A 20681-nucleotide genomic window follows, 5' to 3' on the forward strand; every position below is an offset into this window, starting at 1 on the left:
TGACTTGGTATGCCAAAAGTTTTTCAAAAAAATGACTTAGTATGCCAAAAGTAAAAAAAAACAAACAAGAGCTGTCACCATAGGATGACTTATGCCCCCTATAAACGCTTGGTAGAAGTTATGAGCTTTTTTCGAAGCGTAAACGCGGACCCTAAGTTCAAGGTCAAGGTCATAGGGGTCAAAATTTGTGTGCGTATGGAAAGGCCTTGTCCATATACACATGAATGCCAAATATGAAATTTCTATCAGAAGCGACATAAAAGTTATGTGCATTTTTAGAAATCTAAACGCAAAGTGTGACGGACAGACGGGCGGACAGTCCGATCACCGATAAAAATGTCTTAGAATATCAAAATAAATCAGAAAGCCACATAAACTAGAGAGCGGACACCATGCTAACTCCTTGAAATGCACTTAGTGACCCCTTGACCTAGTTTTTGACCCGGCATGACCAATATTCGAACTTGACCTAGATATTGTCTAGATACAACTCCTGACCAAGTTTGTTAAAGATCAGATGAAAACTACTTCAATATGAGAGCAGACACAATGCTAAATCCTTGAAATGCACTAAGTGACCCCGAGGCCCAGATTTTGATCCGGCATGACACATAATCGAATTTGACCTAGATATTGTCTTGATATAACTTCTGACCAAGTTTGGTAAAGAGCATATGAAAACTACTTAAATTAGACAGCGGACACCATGCTTAATCCTTGAAATGCACTAAGTGACCCCGGGACCTAGTTTTTGACCCGGCATGACCCATATTCGAACTAACCTAGATATTGTCTAGATACAACTTCTGACCAAGTTTGGTAAAGATCGGATTAAAGCTATTTGTATTAGAGAGCGGACAGCGCAAAAACTTTATACCCCCTTTTCTTCGAAAGGGGGCATAAAAATTGACTTGGAATGCCAAATGTTGAAAAACAAGAGCACCGCATAACGGGTGCCAGGCTCGGCTGCGAATGCATGTCAGAATTTTTTTTATATTTTATTTTTTTTATAGAGGTCACAGTGACCTTGTCCTTTGACCTAGTGACCCAAAATGGGTGTGGCGTGTAGAACTCATCAAGGTGCATCTACATATGAAGTTTCAAAGTTGTCGGTGGAAGCACTTTGATTTTAGAGCCAATGTAAAGGTTTAAGGACGACGGAGGACGGCAGATGACGAGAGGCTATGACAATACCTCGGGTTTGTTCCAAAAACAGCCTCGCTTAAAATGACTTGGTGTCCCAGTTCTTGATCCCTTTTGGCCCAGATGATCTTAACGTTTTCTGAGAACTTTTCCCAGATTCCATGTGTACCTAGATATTTCTAAGATAAAAATTGTAAAGACTAAGCCAAAAATATGTCCCAATAAGTTATATCAAGCTTAACCTAAGACTTAACCTTGGTAACCTATTTTTTTAACACAATCGACCCAGATTTGAACTCAGCCCTACTTAATTGTTTATCTTGATTAAGTGTGGGCAAACAGAAAAAATAATCATTTTTGATACTTACAATTTTATTTTCAGAAAACTGAATTATCATTTAGCCGCTGTACTACAACAATTAACAAAAATTACATGCAAATTTATCAATAGCAGCATTTAACTTATCTACATGTCACTCCAAATGTAGAGCAAAAATAGAACTACCATAAAGCATAATACACAACAAATCAGTAACATGTATTAACAAGTAGTATCATAAGTATTAGTATAAGTATCTTACAGATAATCTTAAAGAATTTCAATATGCAAAGGAAGTAGAGGTTGCATTAAATGTACACACATACATCTAAACCACTTAACTTTATAATATACAATCATTTCTCTGTATACTAAGGCTAATCATAAATGGTACACTTATATTAAATGCGCATATAATTATTTCAGAAAAAATTAAAGACACAGAATGCTTGTTTTGCATTATTATACAATTAAAATCAACAAATCAATCACAGCAAGTTAGACAGATTTAAAAAGCTTCCTGAAATTTTCAGTTGTATTACATAATACATACAATATATATAGGATTATGCAAAACATATCTGGAAAAATGAATACAAAAGCAATGTAATTACTCATCAACTAAGCTGAACTTAATTAGGTCCCCCAAATGCTCTAGCTGAATAAGGCCAAATTGTCATTTGTTTCAACTATCATTGTCAACACAATCATGGTTGATAGCTCCGCTTATTTCATTATTAAAATCCCTAATTTAATCAGAATATGAAATGACAAAAAAATCTCTTCACAATCCAAATCTAGAAATGTTTTTGAATGATGTTTTGTTTATTAAGCAAATATGAAGGAATTAAGCAAACATTATTGCAACATTTTAAGTTAACTTAGTGAATATGATCAAATAAGCAAAAATGATAAACAGCTAAACCAGCATTACCAAATAATGTTTAGGGTCTGCATAAAAAATGGAAACAAACATCTTCTGTACGCCTTATGCCTGGATCTGAAGCGTGTTTTAATAAAGATTGTGCAATAAATGTCCATTACAAAATATTTTGAGAAAAAGCATAAATCTTGTGCACAAACATTTATTATATATTGAGTTCCAATAAACTTGGAATATCAGTAACCAAACTTAAAGATAGTGACAAAAAAGCAGGAACTGGTATTTCAAATGTGTTTGAATGGACTATGTATTCCTCTTTATGAACTTAGTCAAAACATTCCATAGCAAATGCCAAACATGTGATTTACACGGCTAACATTGAAATCAATTTATTGTAGGGCTACTCAATTCTTACAATACATTATTATATCTGTTTGCATACATGTGTGTTAACAAGTTACTACACAAATAAAGCTCACATTTTCCACATACAAATAATTCTTCTTTATGACTGTTCCATAATTTGTAATACTGCAGGTCTAAGACGTTTTTTTTATTCAAACTTTAATTGATGTGTAATTATCCTGATACCTTTCATAAGCATGTGTACTTTCTATAAAACATTAATTTATATATTGAATCAAAGCTAACATTTTAACTCCTGCAGCGATTTGATCAAAACGTTTTAATCATGTTAAGCAAGTGTGGAATGAACATTATTTGATATAGAGAGTGGGAAAAGTTTAAAGGCGCTTATTAGCATTGTTCCATAATAAGATGATAAAATTACAGAATAGTATATACCTTATTGAAGATATTTTGTCCGAATGAAAGAAAAGCTACCAAAATTCTGCATCCAGTTTTTTTTTCAAGAAAAGAAATAATGACATACACATTAATTTATTGAAAAAAGGTCTTTGACTTAATCAATGTTTTATTGATAAAAAACAACTAGAATTTACACATCTGATTATAAGTGCCACTAAAACTGAAATTTATCACAAATGGTCGACAATACTATAATACACCAAAGCCAGAAATTGACATAAAAAATTGTAGCCAAAACATTAAAACATTTAGCCAAAGCAGTTAAATTCATGTAAAGATAAACCTTAACAACAAAAAGCAAGTAGGTACCTGAGAAACAAATTATTGCAGCAAAAAAATAAATTTTCATGATAATGAACTATAGAAAGTATTGGTACAATAATATTATATAATTTAAATACAAGAACATACTATCCAAAAATCTAAAACTTTTACAAACTTAATTTTACAGAATGCTCTTAAAGATACAGGGCATATAAAGACTACAATGACAGAAGCCCCTAGAAGTAAAAGACACTATCACATTACATGTACCTTCATGATGCTGTTTAAGGGGGCATAAAGAACCGTTTCATAATCAATCAAATGCACATTTTTCGTGGAAATGTTTGGTAGACTGTGTGTGCGTAATTCAGGGTTTATTTAAAGGTCATCGTTGAGTCTTCAAGACTACATTATGTGCAGACCTACGCATTTGGTAAAAGAAAACAAATAAACTAAAATATTTCTTCCTTGCATCAAAGGTCAATCATCACTTTTTTGCAACTTAAAATAGAAGTTTTGAAGAATGCATTGGCTTAAACAAGCATCCGCTCCTTAATTTATCAAAAAAATTTAAGAATGCATTTGCTTAAACAATTACTCCCCCCCATTTTGTAAACTTAATGAAAGTAGCTATGCCTGTAGTAACATGTTTGTTAATTTGTCACACATTAAATGATGAAGTAAACATCCAGTTGTGCAAATGATTTATTAATTATTTTTTTTATAATTTTGCAAGTTCATTAATTACCTCCCTTTAAAGCTTATAACTTCCCTTGAACACAAACAATCTTATAGCACCTTTCATGCAGATGTCTAGCATATTTCACAATTACAAGCAAGTCCTTGTACATAAAATGCAAAGTTCTTTAAAATAATATTATATTGGCACACAAAGTGTACGCTTTTTAAAAACACACGGTTTTGAATTGTAAAGTTTTGAATACTGCCAAAAGAATAACTATTTCATAATACTGGATTATTCGGGAATTATGTGAGGTTATTACTGCAATTTGGTATGACCATATTGAGCGATGTCTATTTATTACTCGTTAAATAATGTAGAGTTATTGCAGTGATGTCTCCTTGTTACTCAGTGAAAAATGTTGCTCCCCATATGAGTGGTTTCGATATACTCGTCATAAAAAAGAATTGTTGTTACTCATAAGAGGGATGCTGCTTTATAAGGCATAAAGCCAAAGGCTATGCTGCATCTTAACTATTACAAGATATGCTGAGTTATTACTTATACAAGTGGTGTCAAGATTTGTTTTTGGAACGAAAGACAAAATGAAAGATGTTTGCTATCAAAGAAAGCACCTTAATTTGACAAGACAATGGCACAATTTATTGCAAAACTGAAATGCTGTTTAAAAAAAATCTACACCTACATAGCAAATCAGTAATTTCAACCCCAAAAACGATCAGGAAAGTATTCTGAAACTTTTAAAAAAGCAAAACAGCTAAATGCATGTAAGCAACATGCATGTCAAGTCCATTTTTAATAATGCTTCTCATTATTTTACAAGCTGCGCCATTAACATGTTTGACTACATTAAACTTAAAAACTTGTAGTAATTATTTTAAAATTGTATGATGAATGACGAAGTTAAACAAGGGACAAAATTGTCACAAAACCAGGTTTTCATTGTGAAAAAAAATCTGATAAAGGGAAAAAACTCAAACTGAACTTTTGAAATGAACAAACAAAATTAACCCCCTTTGTAAGTTTGTTTTTTAAAAAAATCTATTTTTAGTCGTGGCGACCTTGACATTGGAGATATTGACGTGATTCTTTCGTGCGACACACCGTCCCATGATGGTGAACAAATGTGCCAAATGATTTTAAAATCTCACAATGAATGACATAGTTATGGCCAGGACAAGCTCATTTATGGCCATTTTTGACCTTTGAACTCAAAGTGTGACCTTGACCTTGGAGATATCGACGTAATTATTTCGCGCGACACACCGTCCAATGATGGTGAACAAATGTGCCAAATGATATTAAAATCTGACGATGAACGACATAGTTATGGCCCGGACAAGCTTGTTCCGCCCGCCCGCCAGCCAGCCCGCCCGCATTCGCCAATCTAATAACCAGTTTTTTCCTTCGGAAAACCTGGTTAAATATGCACAACCCTTTTTTTAACACAATACTTAAAACACTTTTAGGAATTATTTTAAAATTGTATGATGAATGATGGAGTCACAATATGGACAAACATTTAAACAGACAAATTTAAACTTTGACCTTTAAGTGGGACCTTAAACTTTGAGGTAGGGAGATTGATATTACATGTGACACATAGTTGTCTCATGGTGGACGTTTGTCATATGTAATTTTAACTCTTTCAGTGCGGGAACCGAATTTTGAAGGCCTGTGCAAACAGTTTGGATCCAGATGAGACGCCACAGAACGTGGCGTCTCATCAGGATCCAAACTGTTTGCTATTCTGATAATATTCTTTGAAAAAAATCGAAGAAAATGCTAATTTAAGAAATTCAGCAGACAACATTTTAGCAGACAACGAATTTCCCAGCATGCAAAGGGTTAAAACTGCATGCTGAATGATGCAGTTACAGTCCTGACAAGATGCTTTATGGCCAAATTATACCTCCACCTTTGACAAAATTAAGAAAAGCTAAATTGACATTCGACCTCTAAGTGTGACATTGACTTCTGATATATCAATATTGGTGTAACAAGCAACTGGCCGCCTTCTCATGGTGGTCATTCGTGTCAAGTTAATTAAATTTATGCATGCATGTATTATAATGAATTATCATTATGATTTGAAATATGTGTCACTGAAAAAAACTATATGTTCAGTTCTGTTCTATCAAAATTACATGATGAATGGCAAGACAACATAAAATAGTGCTCTAATGGCCGCATCCGACCTTTGACCTCTTAGTGCAACCTTGACTTTTAAAAGTAGGGAGACTGGTGTCAAACTCAAATTTTATCTTCTTGTGTTTTTCATTTGTGGTAATTATTTCAAAATTGCATGATGAGTGACCAATTAACAGCCTGACAACCTATTTTATGGCTCTATTCGACCTTTGACTTTGAAGTCTAATCTTGACCTTTGAGGAAATGTGACAGGCGTTACATGTGTCTGGCCTTTCCATATGGTGGTCATTGTGTGACAGTTATGTTAAAATTGCCAGATAAATGATAAAGCAACATTCTGAATAGTTTTATGGCCAAATAAGATGTTTGACCCCATAGTGTGACCTTCACCTTTGTGGTAGGGTGATGGGTGTTTTACATGACAATTCATTTTATGATGTTGGGCATTTGTGATGCGTTGTTTTAAAATTGCATAATGAAAGACAGAATCAGCAAATGATTTCCACAAGCTGGCTCAACAATAGTTTAAAAAATACCAGTAAGTGCTTACGATATTCTTGAACTTAAAGTGATGGTACATAAAAGCATCAAATGTATGCACAGTACATAGATAAACTGTAAAAGTATGTATGTAATTCTTGCACATACTTCAAAAACATAAAAGTCAGAATAGCAATTGGAAGAGAGACAAAGGAATAGACATTTTACTGATTGACATTAGATTCTAACTGAATGCAATGTTGAGTTGTGCATACATGCTTTGGTTACTCAAAAATGACTTGTATATATTGAAGTCTCAGTCTACATGCTTGCCATTGGCTGGTTAAGATAGTTGTGGATTTATTCGGTATAATTACATTAAGATTAAGTTTTTGTACCAATATGCTAAAATCAATAGATATGAAGACCAGTTTTTCATGTATTCTTATTGCAGGACTTTTTTTTGTTAGTTTTAAAGCTGCTATTTGGTCTCAATGGCAATTTTTTTCCTAATCAAAACCTGGAATTTCCAAAAGTTCGTGTTTTTCTATCCAGAAGTTTTAACATAAGAAATCTGTCATTTCAACCAATTATATCCTGTCAATCAAATTATATGTAGCAAATTAAAACGTTCATAATTTTATCTTAAATGAATGTTGTATGGTGAATAATTTCTTAAATCAATATTCTGGATTTTTGTGAAATAAAATGTTTCTGAATTATTCTTTAAACGTATACCATATATGGTGCATTAAAACAATCAGAGAAGGTTATATGAATACAAAAGTTTCAATATTTGTTATCATCTTGTTGATATATCATTGACAGGCAAATATAATAGTATGAGAAAACATAATTGAACTAACAAAATTAACCACGGGAAAACATAATGAAACAGATGACATGATGAAGACAAACTAATACTTGCTTGTAATCTTTACACATATTGAACATCTTCTGAAATACTAAATGACACTTTCATATTTCTGAAAGTACAGGTTTCAAAATAAATACACTGTTTAAATTCAAAGACTTAATTCTGCATAGAAGCTAAAAACAAATAACATTAGACTAGCTTTAACATGACAAATAATGAGGCAATGTATTGCATTCATACAACAAAAACATCCATAACAAAAATAAAAATATATCTGATGTGTTTGGCGACAGCTTTTTTGACTCCACAATTTGATTAATGTTCTCTTTGCACAAGGATCGATACAAACAACCAAAACAAAGGTAAAAATAAATTTGATAAAACAACATTACATGGGTATACAATTATTAATTAATACAAAAAAATATTCTTGGTATTTTTTTATAAGTATAGTGATTTATATCCACCAATTAGAGACTTGAATGTCAAGTATGAAAAGTCAATTATTGTTTCATACCAAACTATTCAACAAATTGTAGGTCAAATAACTCTGAAAGTGTTAAGAACAAACATTTAGGTTATTATCTATACAATATACATACTATAAAATAATACAAACAAGGGAAAAAATTGTCACAAAACCAGGTTTTCATTGTGAAAAAAAATCTGATAAAGGGAGACAACTCAAACTGAACTTTTGAAATGAACAAACAAAATTAACCCCCTTTGTAAGTTTGTTTTAAAATAAATCTATTTTTAGTCGTGGCGACCTTGACATTGAAGATATTGACGTGATTCTTTCGTGCGACACACCGTCCCATGATGGTGAACAAATGTGCCAAATGATTTTAAAATCTCATAATGAATGACATAGTTATAGCCCAGACAAGCTCATTTATGGCTATTTTTTACCTTTGAACTCAAAGTGTGACCTTGACCTTGGAGATATTGACGTAATTTGTTCGCGCGACACACTGTCTTATGATGGTTAACAAATGTGCCAAATGATTTTAAAATCTCACAATGAACTACAAAGTTATGGCCCAGACAAGCTTGTTCCGCCAGCCCGCCAGCCAGCCAGCCAGCCCGCCAGCCAGCCAGCCAGCCAGCCAGCCCGCCCGCATTCGCCAATCTAATAACCAGTTTTTTCCTTCGGAAAACCTGGTTAAAAATATACTTAAATTAATAAAATAACAATGCTCCACACATTAATCATATCATACAGAAAATTTTAACTTATGATAACAAAAGAACAATTATCAACACATTTAAAGTCATAACATTTTAAGATACAAAAAGAAGCAACTATTTTATTTGCAAACAACTTCCCTAGATGTCATGGATTAGTTAACTGTACTTTTTATTTGGTTTAATGTAAAACAAAAAGTTTTAGCAATAATACTGTTTACTTTGATTAAAACTTCTCTACATGTCATAGAGTATTGAACTTTGGTTGACACTTCAAACACGTGCATTATACCCCCTTTCACAGAGCTCAGCCCATATATAATGTTCACATAAGGGCTACAATACATATTTCACTTAGCAAGGAGTGATGACCAACAAGGCCTGTTTTTATTTACAATTTACAATTATAAATTGCTACCTTATATTGATTTTTTTTTAAATTATAACCCTATTGGGACATATTACATTCTCATGTCGTTGTATATTAAATTATGCAGGGTTTGGTATATGGAAATACAAAAATGGAATTAGAAAAAACAAAGAAACATATTTTGTATGTAATGTACAAATATTATTACAAACACAAGAATCTGAGAAGCAGTTTACTTTTTTTTTTACAAGAGTGCTCGCCTGAAGACCCTAGAAACTAAACTTATCTCAAGAGAAAGATCGTAGAGGGTTTCATAATACAACATGAATGACCATGTTTTTCAACTGAGGGAAAACATTTATCAATTCAACTCGGACTTCAGATATTTCAAGCAAGTTCCATCATAATTTGGCAAATTAAAAGACTTCTAGAGTTTTAAAAAGGTCAAGAACTATATAAAAACCTGCCCTGCTCCCTGACAACCATATTTTATAATGAAACAGAACCATTTTGGAACTCAGCTGAAATATTATAAGAATAAATGTTCTCCACAATTTTCATTATTATTGGGCAAAATTTGCAACTTCTAGTGTTTACATGCTTTCTCTCCACTATGACATAGTGACCTTGTTTTTGACACCACGTGACCCAGTTTCTAACTGGGCAAAGATTTCATGCAGGCAAATGTTCTGACTAAATTTCATGACAAGTTGACAATAGTGTGGCCTCTGTAAAATGTAAACAAGGAAAGTGTTGACAAAGTACACTACATAATGGACATAGGAAAATGTTGACAAAGTACACTACACACCGGACACAGGGTGATCACAAATTTCACCACATTGTGCCCAGGTAAGCTGATTACCGAAAAGTCAGCACGTTCACCATTAATAATAATACTAATTAAAGCTGTTTTGGCTGGTGAAAATAAACGAAAAGCAAAAATATACAAATTGTATTAGGTGGGAGTACACAGCCTTTATAAAAAAAGCTGTGTGTGTGTGTGTGTGGGGGGGGGGGGGGAATAATAGTATTATTTGGTGGGTAGACTTCTTTGTTATGTGGTGGGTTCAATTAAAATATGTTTTGTGTAGACAGCCTATATTACATATATTATTATATTATATGCTGGGTAGACATTATTAATTATGGAGTGGGTGAAATATCGTATAATGTGAAGTGGAGACATTTCTTTTATGTATTTGGTAATAATTGTATAAAGTGGAAGGTTAAAACCTTTTTATGCAGTTTGTTTTCAGTTGAATTACAAATGAGGTGGCTTGACTTTATATAATTTTAGAAGTTGACATCTATTTCTTGATTTTGCCATAGTACATGGGTATCAGTAAGTTATTCGTCAAGTAGGAGCATCACATTTTTAATGATACATGTATGCATGGGCTTGACACTTTCATACAATGTAAAGAGTTGACATAGTCTTCAAAATTTAATTAGACTATTACAAAATTCAAAGAAATTTGATTAAAAGGTGAATGTACAATTTAATACTTGTTTGATATATAAATAACCTGTACAAATGACTAGGACTTGTTAGAAAAGATGGCCACCATGAGTTCAGACAATCGTATCATTATAACAGTGTCTGTGAACAGTTTGATTATATGAATTTGATTTACTAGTATACACCTATTTCATTAAATGATGAAAAAAAGTTTAACTTAAACTTGTTGACACAGATTCATTATGTTTAGAAGACAAATTGTCAAGTACTTCCTAAAGGCAACTTCTTATTAGCTGTTGGTAAGATAATGATTTAGCCCTGAACCTGTATCATCTCCAGTTACCTTATCAATCTTATCTATCACAAGATTTTCATCCATAATTTCAGCATTTACATCCTTATCAACATCATTTCTCTCATTCCCTGGATCTGGACGACTCTGTTTTTTTGGCACAGAATCTTCAGAGTTACTCCCCTTACCAGACTCTTCTTGGTTTAACCCCTTAGAAGACTCTGTAATCAATCCTTCTGAAGAAAGAAGACTAGGAGAAATTATCTTTTGTTTAGCTGGGTCTTCCATTTCCAGAGATTTTCTACTCTTGGGTACGGTACTTGTGGGGTGTGTGGTTTCACAGTCAAGTTTCAGAATGGTATCGTGGCCGTACGCTTTCAGATGATACACCATGTACTCCAGAACATACATCATGTTTGGGTTGACGTAGTGGAAACTGATTGCGTAATCGCTGCAGCAATCTGGCCCCTTGCAGAACAAAAACAGTTAATGATAAATTAATCCATTTCAACCACAAACCTGTTGATATGGGCCATGATATTTTTTGCATTTTAATACCAATATGACACATATTATTAAAGAAGCTACACATCTCAAAACACTAAAAGTTTCATTTGTGTCGTGTTCTGAAAAAACTGAGCATAACGCATGTGCATAAAGTGTCATCCCAGATTAGCCTGTGCAGTCCTCACAGGCTAATCAGGGATGAAACTTTCCGCCTAAATTGGATTTTTGCTAAGAAGAGACTTCATTTAAACGAAAAATGTCATAAGAGCGTAAAGTGTCGTCCCTGATTAGCCTGTGCGGACTGCACAGGCTAATCTGGGACGACACTTTACGCCCATGCATTATGCCCAGTTTTCTCAGAACGCGAGAAATTTAAAAGAAAAACCTGTTTGGACAGATATTTACTGTATGTCAAACACCACATGTAATTTAGAAGCAACACATCTTAAAACATTGTAGTTTACATATAAATCCAGAAACCTACTTGGCTCGGTAATTATTGTATGACCAACATGGCATTCAGTAGCTACACATTTCAAGACATTGAAAATTACATTTCAACCACAAACCTTCCCCAGCCAAATATTTAGGGTACTTCCAATACCACATGTCATTTAGAGGCTCCACATATCTTAACATTTAAAACTACATTAAAACAACAAACCTATCGGGCAGGGTATTTATTGTATGACAAATACAACATGTCATTTAGAGGCCCCAAATCTTAAACATTGAAAACTACATTAATTACAACAAAAAACCTAATGGGCGTGGTATTCATTACACAACTGAAACACCATGTCAATTATAGACTCCAAATCCCAAAATATTGAAAACATTTCACCCACAAACTTGAATGGCTGGGTTTTTATTGTATCTAATACCAACAAGAGATGTGTTTGTCAGAAACACAATGCCCCATAGTGCGCCGCTTTGATTATTTTTGGACCTTTGACCTTGAAGGATGACCTTGACCTTTCACCACTCAAAATGTGCAGCTCCATAAGAAAAACATGCATCCCAAATATCAAGTTGCCATCTTCAATATTGAAAAAGTTATTGCAAAAGTTTAACCAAGGTAAAGTTTGTGACAGACAGTCACATACAATGACACACAGACAGGCAAAAAACAATATACAACATGTACCCCCGATCATTCGATCTGGGGGCATATAAATAATTACGAGGATCCACATATTAAAACATTGACATTTTCATTTCACCCACTAACAGGCTTCACATTTCAAAACATTGAAGTTTACATTTCGCCCACAAACCTGTTTTGCCGAGTATATTTTGTATATCAGTACCACACTTGTTAAGAAACTACACATCTCAAAACATTGAAAATTACATTTCAGCCACAAACCTGTTTGGCCGGGTATCAACATGTACATGTGCATCTTAACACATCTTAACACTTTTGACTCAAAAGGTAAATGAAAATGGCTATGTGCGACCAGCATAAAACCAAAACAACCTGCGGGTAACTAACAGTCTGTTCAGGTTTTATGCTGTTTGCTGCTCATCAGTATCTTATGGTTGGAACTGAAGCCTTAAAAACTTGAATCTAGTAAGAAAGGTCTTAAATTTCATTTGATTTTTTAAGGGACTACAAATGCATGCAAGTGCGTATCAGAATGGTAAAAGGTTAAAACATTGAAAACTACATTTAAACCGCTAACCTGTTTTGCCGGATATTTATTGTATGACCAATACCACATGTCCTTGGGCAGAATATCTGGGATCAGATGGTGCTCAGGAACAAATGGGTGAAATCTCTCGCGCTGAAGTTCGTCCCTGGAATCCATAGGCACCACACCCACTTCCTGAAGATTTTTATGTACAAGTATGTATAAATTGTTTACAACAGTATTTCAGGCATACCATGGCGGTCAGTTAAAGGGACTTGTTCATAGATAAGGATTCCGTCTATTGAAGAATGTGGTCACCAAGAGACAAATCAGTTTTCGTGATGTAGCCATACTAGTAACAACCATTTGAACACTGTATGAGTCACTCATTTTCCGCACTCATTACTAAAATTGCTTTAAACATTTACAAATTGTGTTATGATGTCTTGTCTGTTTTCACCAAATGATTGCCGTTTGTTTGAAATCATGGATGCCCTGTGTTTGGACAGTTTTGCCCTTTGAAGTCTTGTAAAATCTTGTGATGAATATCAGAACAATTCCTTTCCTCGGGGTCTCAGGCATGACCTCATGACATTTTGTATTTATGTTTCACTAACAATCTATAATGTTTCAATTAGTCTTCAGTAATTAAAAACACAAGAAGAAAAGTTTCAAATACAATGACTTTGCCAGGATACAAACCAAGAATTTCTTGAAGCCAAAGCTAATGCTCTACCACTGCATGCAGGCTTTTGTATTTAAAAGCAAAATATATTGGCTATCTAATATATAGTACTCAACAAATTTTCCATATTATAAACGCTTTATTATTTTAATGATTTTAAATGATGATTATCCATGTACCAGCCAAAATAATAAGGATTAATTCTGTGCAGACTGCACATGCCTATCTTGGATACACTTTACACACATGCATTAAGTCCCGTTTTTCCAAAGCAAGGATGATTTACCTGCAGACATTTGCCCATTTTCTGCAGACATTTGCCCATTACCTGCAGACATTTGCCAATTACCTGCAGACATTTGCCCATTTCCTGCAGACATTTGCCCATTACCTGCAGACATTTGCCCATTTCCTGCAAACATTTGCCCATTACCTGCAGACATTTGCCCATTACCTGCAGACATTTGCCCATTACCTGCAGACTTTTGCCCATTACCTGCAGACATTTTCCCATAACCTGCAGACATTTGCCCATTACCTGCAGACATTTGCCCATTTCCAAGTCTTCTGCCCCACCGGCGTCCTGGCGACACTTGCTGCTATCTCCCAAACCATTGTAGAATCTCTGTGGGGGGAAACAAGCAAATTTGCATCAGATGAAGCTACATGTACAGGCAATAAGCAAAGTAAACAAAAATGAACAAGTGTTCCGTGGTCTGAGACATATGCCCAGCATGGCCTTGACCGTGACCTTTACCTTTGACCTAGTGACCTGAAAATAAATAGGGGTCATCTGCCAGTCATGATCAATGTACCTATGAAGTTTCATGATCCTAAGCCTAAGCGTTCTTGAGTTATCAGCCGGAAACCATTTGGTGGACGGACTGACGAATCAACCGACAGACAGACCGACATGTGCAAAACAATATACCCTCTCTTCTTCAAAGGGGGGCATAAATACTTATCTGCTATGTGGTCATTTTGAACTTGTTGATGCACACAAGGTCAATAACTCTTGGGTTTGTAAACCAATCTATATTTATTTGGATTGTTTAAAAAAAAAATCCTCATAATACCATGCTGTGAAACTTTGGTCAAAAAATGGATAAAAATTCAAGCTTAGAAAATATGAGAAGTGTACGCAGAAATAAATTGTTTGTCACTCACTTTTAACGACTCCTTGCTGAGAACGTAGCCGGCACCCCCTGACATATATCCATTCTTGACATATGGTTTGAATTCACGGCCAAAGAAGATCGGTTTGGTTGCATTCTTATCCTCAAGTAAATACCTAAAAAGCAACACTGTTAATGAAATATGTCAACAAACATATACATGTAAACAATAATAGTGAACCAAAAGAATCAAAATTAAAATGTCAATAAATTTAAGAACGGGAATTACATTAATTGATTGGCATAATCTATAGATTTGCAATGACAGAGCCTTGAAAAACAAGATATGTGCCTATAGGGCACAGATGCCCCAGCATTTCAAAAAAGCAAATACGTAAAAAAAACTCAACCTTGATCTAAAAGATAAAATTGCAAAGTCCAAGGCCCATAACTTCGCAAAAAATCAATGGACCAAATACACTCATATGTTTGATCTGTAACTCATGCAAGAAGATTCAAATACAAAAAATCCGGGAAAAAAAGCATTTTGAAAACATCCATTAAATTTTTTTTTCAAGAAAATTGCTTAGTTGAAGGCCATGAATTTCGTCGAAAATCAATGGGCCTGAATGAAACTTACACTTGATCCGTAAGTCATTAAGATAGACTCACACACCAAAAAAAGGTAAATATCTGCAAGCGTTTAGCAAAAGAGTCCGGAAAACTGTTATTGTAGAGAAAGTCAGTGGACAAGAACAAAACTTGAACATGATCCATAAGTAACGGAGGTAGACAGACTATTTTGATTTCTGGCAGTCTGCTCAACCACAAAATCTTATGTTTAACAAACATATACATAACAGCGTTCAAAGTTTTACATCAGACATTTAAAAAATATCCACAGATTAAATCAAACAATATGCCTGCTTTTCCGAAAAAACAAATGAAAGCATGGTAAATGTAAGTTCAAGTAGTAAGTGTGTCAAATTGTAATCAATTCACAAGGTTAGTATACAAGAAACATCTAGATGTATACACGTTGATAAGTTTACAATGATCTGATTTTTGCTGTTTTACAGGGAAATTAATGTTACTCATTTGACTATTATTTATATACAAGTTTTCTACCATCAGGAATAAAACCAATTAATGCATATATATAAGAAACATGTTTTATCCAATATCTATCAAATTACCTGGGAATTAACAGAGTTGTTTTTTATCCTTCCTTACCATGTATTTTGTATGATCACAGTTGTTAAAGCTTTGGCATGATGTAAATATTGTCTTATGATATGATTGTACCATATTGAATGTTATTTTCATGGAAGCTTGCAGTGGAGATTTATTATGCACATTGGCAAATGAGGTGTATGCTATTTTAATTTAATATAAATATAAATATGCACAAATACACGCAAAATTACCGTAGGTTTTCAACAATCACGTAAGTATCGTCATCAGACTTCAAAAACCAATATTGAATGTTAACTTCATGGAAGCTTGCAGTGGAGATTTATTATGCACATTGGCAAATGAGGTGTGTCCTATTTTTATTTAATATAAATATAAATATGCACAAATACACGCAAAATTACCGTAGGTTTTCAACAATCACGTAAGTATCGTCATCAGACTTCAAAAACCAATATTGAATGTTAACTTCATGGAAGCTTGCAGTGGAGATTTATTATGCACATTGGCAAATGAGGTGTGTCCTATTTTTATTTAATATAAATATAAATATGCACAAATACACGCAAAATTACCGTAGGTTTTCAACAATCACGTAAGTATCGTCATCAGACTTCAAAAACCAATCAGCCTTGTCAAGGTAATTTTCATAAACATGCTTGAAAGCTAATTTTGTCTTTGCCCAAAGTGAGTCCCTGCTTTCCGTGACTGACAGTACAACAGTTGGCAGTGATGAATCAGCCGCAGAGCTCATAAACACTGAAATAGAAATAGGGATAGCAGGTATGTATTTATGATATTAAAATAGAAATAAGCCACCCTCTGAGGAATGGGCTACTGGGCTAACTAAATGCATGTGTGTAAAGTGTTGTCCCAGGTTAGCTAAAGAAGTCCGAACTTGCTATTCAGGGACCACACTTTCAGCCTAAAACTTTGCCTAAAACTTTGCTCAGAAAAAACTTCCTTTACACACAAAAAAATAGGAAAGTGTTGACTCTGATTAGACTGAACAGGCTAATCTGGGAGTACACTTTACACGCATGCATTAAGCCACATTTTCATAGAGCCTGGCTCAAATAAACAATTTGTCGTATAAAACCAGGTTTCTGGTCATTGATTCCTACTGATAGGGCCTTTGACCTCAAAAAGGGGACAGTGAACTTGTGATAATTTAGTATTGATTAAGAAATTAACATTATTTACAGCTTATCATGTTTTAGTTTCAGTTCATTAAACAATATATATTGAATGCCAAAAGCCCACGTGAACATTAACTTATTGCAATTATCTTTTGAACACAATTTAAAAAATGGTATATCAAAAATTGATTTGATTTCTTTCTCATTTCACTAGAAAATGTTAAAGTTGCCCTTCAAAATTATTTTCTATTAAGTCACACATCCTTTTTATTATTAAGGAGAAAATGTACAAAGTTTATTACAACGATGATTGTGCAATTAAACAAGAATGTATTACTTTTTTTCCCAAAACTATGATAATTATTATGTTGTACCTATATCAGTTTACAAAATCATCTTTGTACTGTTCACAAATGAGTATATTTGGCACACTGATATATTTTTCCTTAGCAAGTATGTTATTTGAATAAATTATTAGTGAAAATTAAGCATGGGCAGTTAAAGGGAAAAAATACCCACTACAACACCGGTGAAAAGCATAAATGTCATATTGAAAAAAGCCTCTAACGTACAAAAATAATTTTGTCTAGAAAAGCATAAGCCACTTCTATTATATTGTACTGATTACAGTAACAAGTCACTTACAAAGTATATTGCAACGCTTTCCCCATGTTGCTTTCACATGCTGGGCTTTTAGAGCATGATTAGATGGATTGGTCATGACCCAACAAAGCACTCGCACCTTGTCATGCAAGATTCTAGCTACCTCATTGGACTCCACTGAAATAGATAAATGATATTATTTAATTTATATTAATATGTTGATGGTAGTATAATTATTTAACACCTGAATATAAACACTTGATTGCTATGAGTCATATATTTAATATCTATCTGAGAGCCAGTAAAACTATCAATTGGGGATTTTAGGAATCGATTAGGTAATATTAGGACTGTATTTGGGAAAAGTTATATATATTTTGCCTTTGGAAATACGACTGAATATTGGCTAAAAAAGAGCATAGTACAGTATCTATTCGTATGGAATTTCATTGCAATTCACAGATGTTTTAATATTACTTTTTGATATACATGATTGTATTCATGAGATTAAAGTAGCAAAAATATAAAGACATGGACTCCAAAGTATGTGTCATCTTAACAATACATTTTAGTATGAAACATCAGTTTTCTGTTAATCTCAGCTCTGGTGATAGTCCAAACAATCAAAATTCCAAGTGGTTCCCATGATAAAATGCCCAACTTACAAAGCGTTTTATCTTCAAGCCTAGAATGAATTTAAAGATGAATATGTGGTCCTCTGGAAATTGCAATAGAAAAATTTAATGCTGCTTCAAAAAAAAAATTGCAACAGAGTTTTTGGATTTGAACTTCCACAAAATCCCTTTATCTTAGTTAACATCCACAAAATTTAAATATTTAATTTATTCTCAAATGGAATGCGCCAACATGTCCTTAACACATTTTGGATATAGAATTTGAAAATAGCCACAAACAGCACGACATGATTCTGAAACTGCTTTTATACAAGAAGAGAAAAACAGGCACAACTTTCAAAAAGGAGAAAAAGGGAAATACAAGTATTCACTGAAATTTAATCACCTAATTTTAATTCTAGGTTGACGCCTACATTTCTACCTCAAAGGGACATGGCTGTGTTTCTGTATCAAACAAAAAATCACTCAAAACCTAAAACTCTTTCAAATTGTGCAAAAGTGATTTTTTTTTGCAATATTAATGTTTTACTCATCCGCTGATATTACTGAAAACTTAATATAAACACATAACGGCTTAAAAAAAACTGTTTCCCTATATTTATTAAATATGAAAAAATTACGCTTGAAAATACACTTAATAGATGAATTTTGTTAAGATTGACCTTTTGTTAATAAATATTTTCTTGATACATTTTAGCTGCAAATTCATACCTGCAAAAATGTCTGACTGCATGGCAAGAACACCATGGTGCACCTTAGGCTTAATAATATAAGATATAAGTTATAACACACATTGTGAATTTGTCATACCAACATAATTTGCTTATGAGAACATGGCAACAAAGCATAATCATTGCTTTTATGTTATGATATTCAGTCTTTTTGTTTATATCTTAAAAAATATGAGTCATGATATATGCTACCGGTATATGTTGGTTGTGTCGTGGGTAATTTTCATAAATTGCTTTCATCAGAAATATTTTATAAATTTATGACTATGAATCATTATAAACATAATTATTAACCTTTGTTCTTTTATTTGTTGCTTTTTTTCCAAATGTGCATTGTCAGTAATAATAATAAATAATCGATTGTCTTGACAGTGTCGAACTGCCATCTTGAAAATGTTTTCTTGTCAAATGTGATTGCGCCGACATGTATGTAGATGTAAATTGGCTATTCCAATTTCAAGATTTGCATATCTATAAATAGCCTTAAAACTGACATTGCATAGGAGAGTAACTTCCTGTGAAAAAATGTCAACATACGATTTAGTATGGAAAATAATCATAAATAAATAATTTTGTGTTACTTAGGAAAACTATATGAGCACTTTATAAAAGAGGAAATTTTTAATAAGAGCTCTACTGAATTACAATATAACCTGTTTTATCACATTTTTTATCGGCAAAATGATGGTGACCAGGTCAAAACTTTTTCTGTAAAGACTGCATAATGTGGGAACGTTCTATCACGCGGTCTCCATGACCACGACTCTAAAGAACCCACGACTCAACAAGTACAGTTTATAGACGGACCCACAGGTGTTGGGCGCGTGGCCAAGTCAAGCCAAGTGGCCAAATATAAAACATTTTTAATCATATTGACAAGAAAAAAAAATTAGAATTTTTTTTCTTGTCAATATGATAAAAAAAATTGTTTTATGACAAATTGATAGTGTTAAAGTGACTTGGCCATGCGCCCAACACCTGTGGACGGACCGCACCTTTGTGACTGTGTGCCATTTCATCTTTCCAACTCAACCCTTTTGTTGGAGAGGCTTCTGAATAAAGATGGTCATGATCAAATGCTGAATTTGGAACGTAAGATGACGTTTGTCGCAAAACTGGCACTGGATACGACGCAGAAGTTGAAACAGTCAAATAATAATATGCCAACACGGAACCAAAACACACTCCGATCACGAATGTGGCCGCAACGGATTTCGTAATGCCTATATGACCATTAGCAGCCATCATGGTTTAAGCGTGTAAAACGTTGGTTTAACCTCTAATTTCTTGTGTTTATATGCTATCTCATTGTGATTTCCAATATAAAATTGCCAATGTAAACAACTATGTGTAAGTTGAGTGGGAATCGTGACAGATGTCATACTTCTTAGTGAAGAGCTCAAACGCCACGCAATTCAGTAACTGCACGAAAGAAAATTAATGAGACATTCTTAAATTGGTTACACTACACCATCTAA

General features: G+C 33.6%; 1 protein-coding gene across 1 annotated transcript; it reads right to left on the bottom strand.

Annotated features, from left to right (window-relative positions):
• Nucleotides 1-1503: 1503 nt before the first annotated feature.
• On the bottom strand, nucleotides 1504-20591 carry LOC127854820 (glycoprotein-N-acetylgalactosamine 3-beta-galactosyltransferase 1-like). The gene is made up of 7 exons (XM_052389885.1): nucleotides 20199-20591; nucleotides 17880-18014; nucleotides 16671-16854; nucleotides 14954-15077; nucleotides 14325-14411; nucleotides 13153-13296; nucleotides 1504-11428 (listed from the first exon to the last, which is right to left on the bottom strand). The coding sequence occupies exons 1-7, from the start codon at nucleotides 20449-20451 to the stop codon at nucleotides 10958-10960; spliced, it is 1398 nt and encodes a 465-aa protein (XP_052245845.1). The 5' UTR covers nucleotides 20452-20591; the 3' UTR covers nucleotides 1504-10957.
• Nucleotides 20592-20681: the final 90 nt, after the last annotated feature.

This window comes from Dreissena polymorpha, chromosome 13 (genome assembly GCF_020536995.1).
Source record: "Dreissena polymorpha isolate Duluth1 chromosome 13, UMN_Dpol_1.0, whole genome shotgun sequence".
NCBI lineage: Eukaryota > Metazoa > Mollusca > Bivalvia > Myida > Dreissenidae > Dreissena > Dreissena polymorpha.

What these genes read in the sequence shown, in the direction of transcription:
- LOC127854820 (XM_052389885.1), bottom strand. Translation starts at nt 20,451, where the DNA reads ATGATGGCTGCTAATGGTCATATAGGCATTACGAAATCCGTTGCGGCC. An exon ending in AAAGCGTTGCAATATACTTT is followed by an intron (nt 16,855 to 17,879) that starts GTAAGTGACTTG and finishes TTTCTATTTCAG; the next exon opens with TGTTTATGAGCTCTGCGGCT. An exon ending in ATAAATATCCGGCAAAACAG is followed by an intron (nt 11,429 to 13,152) that starts GTTAGCGGTTTA and finishes TTGTTCTGCAAG; the next exon opens with GGGCCAGATTGCTGCAGCGA.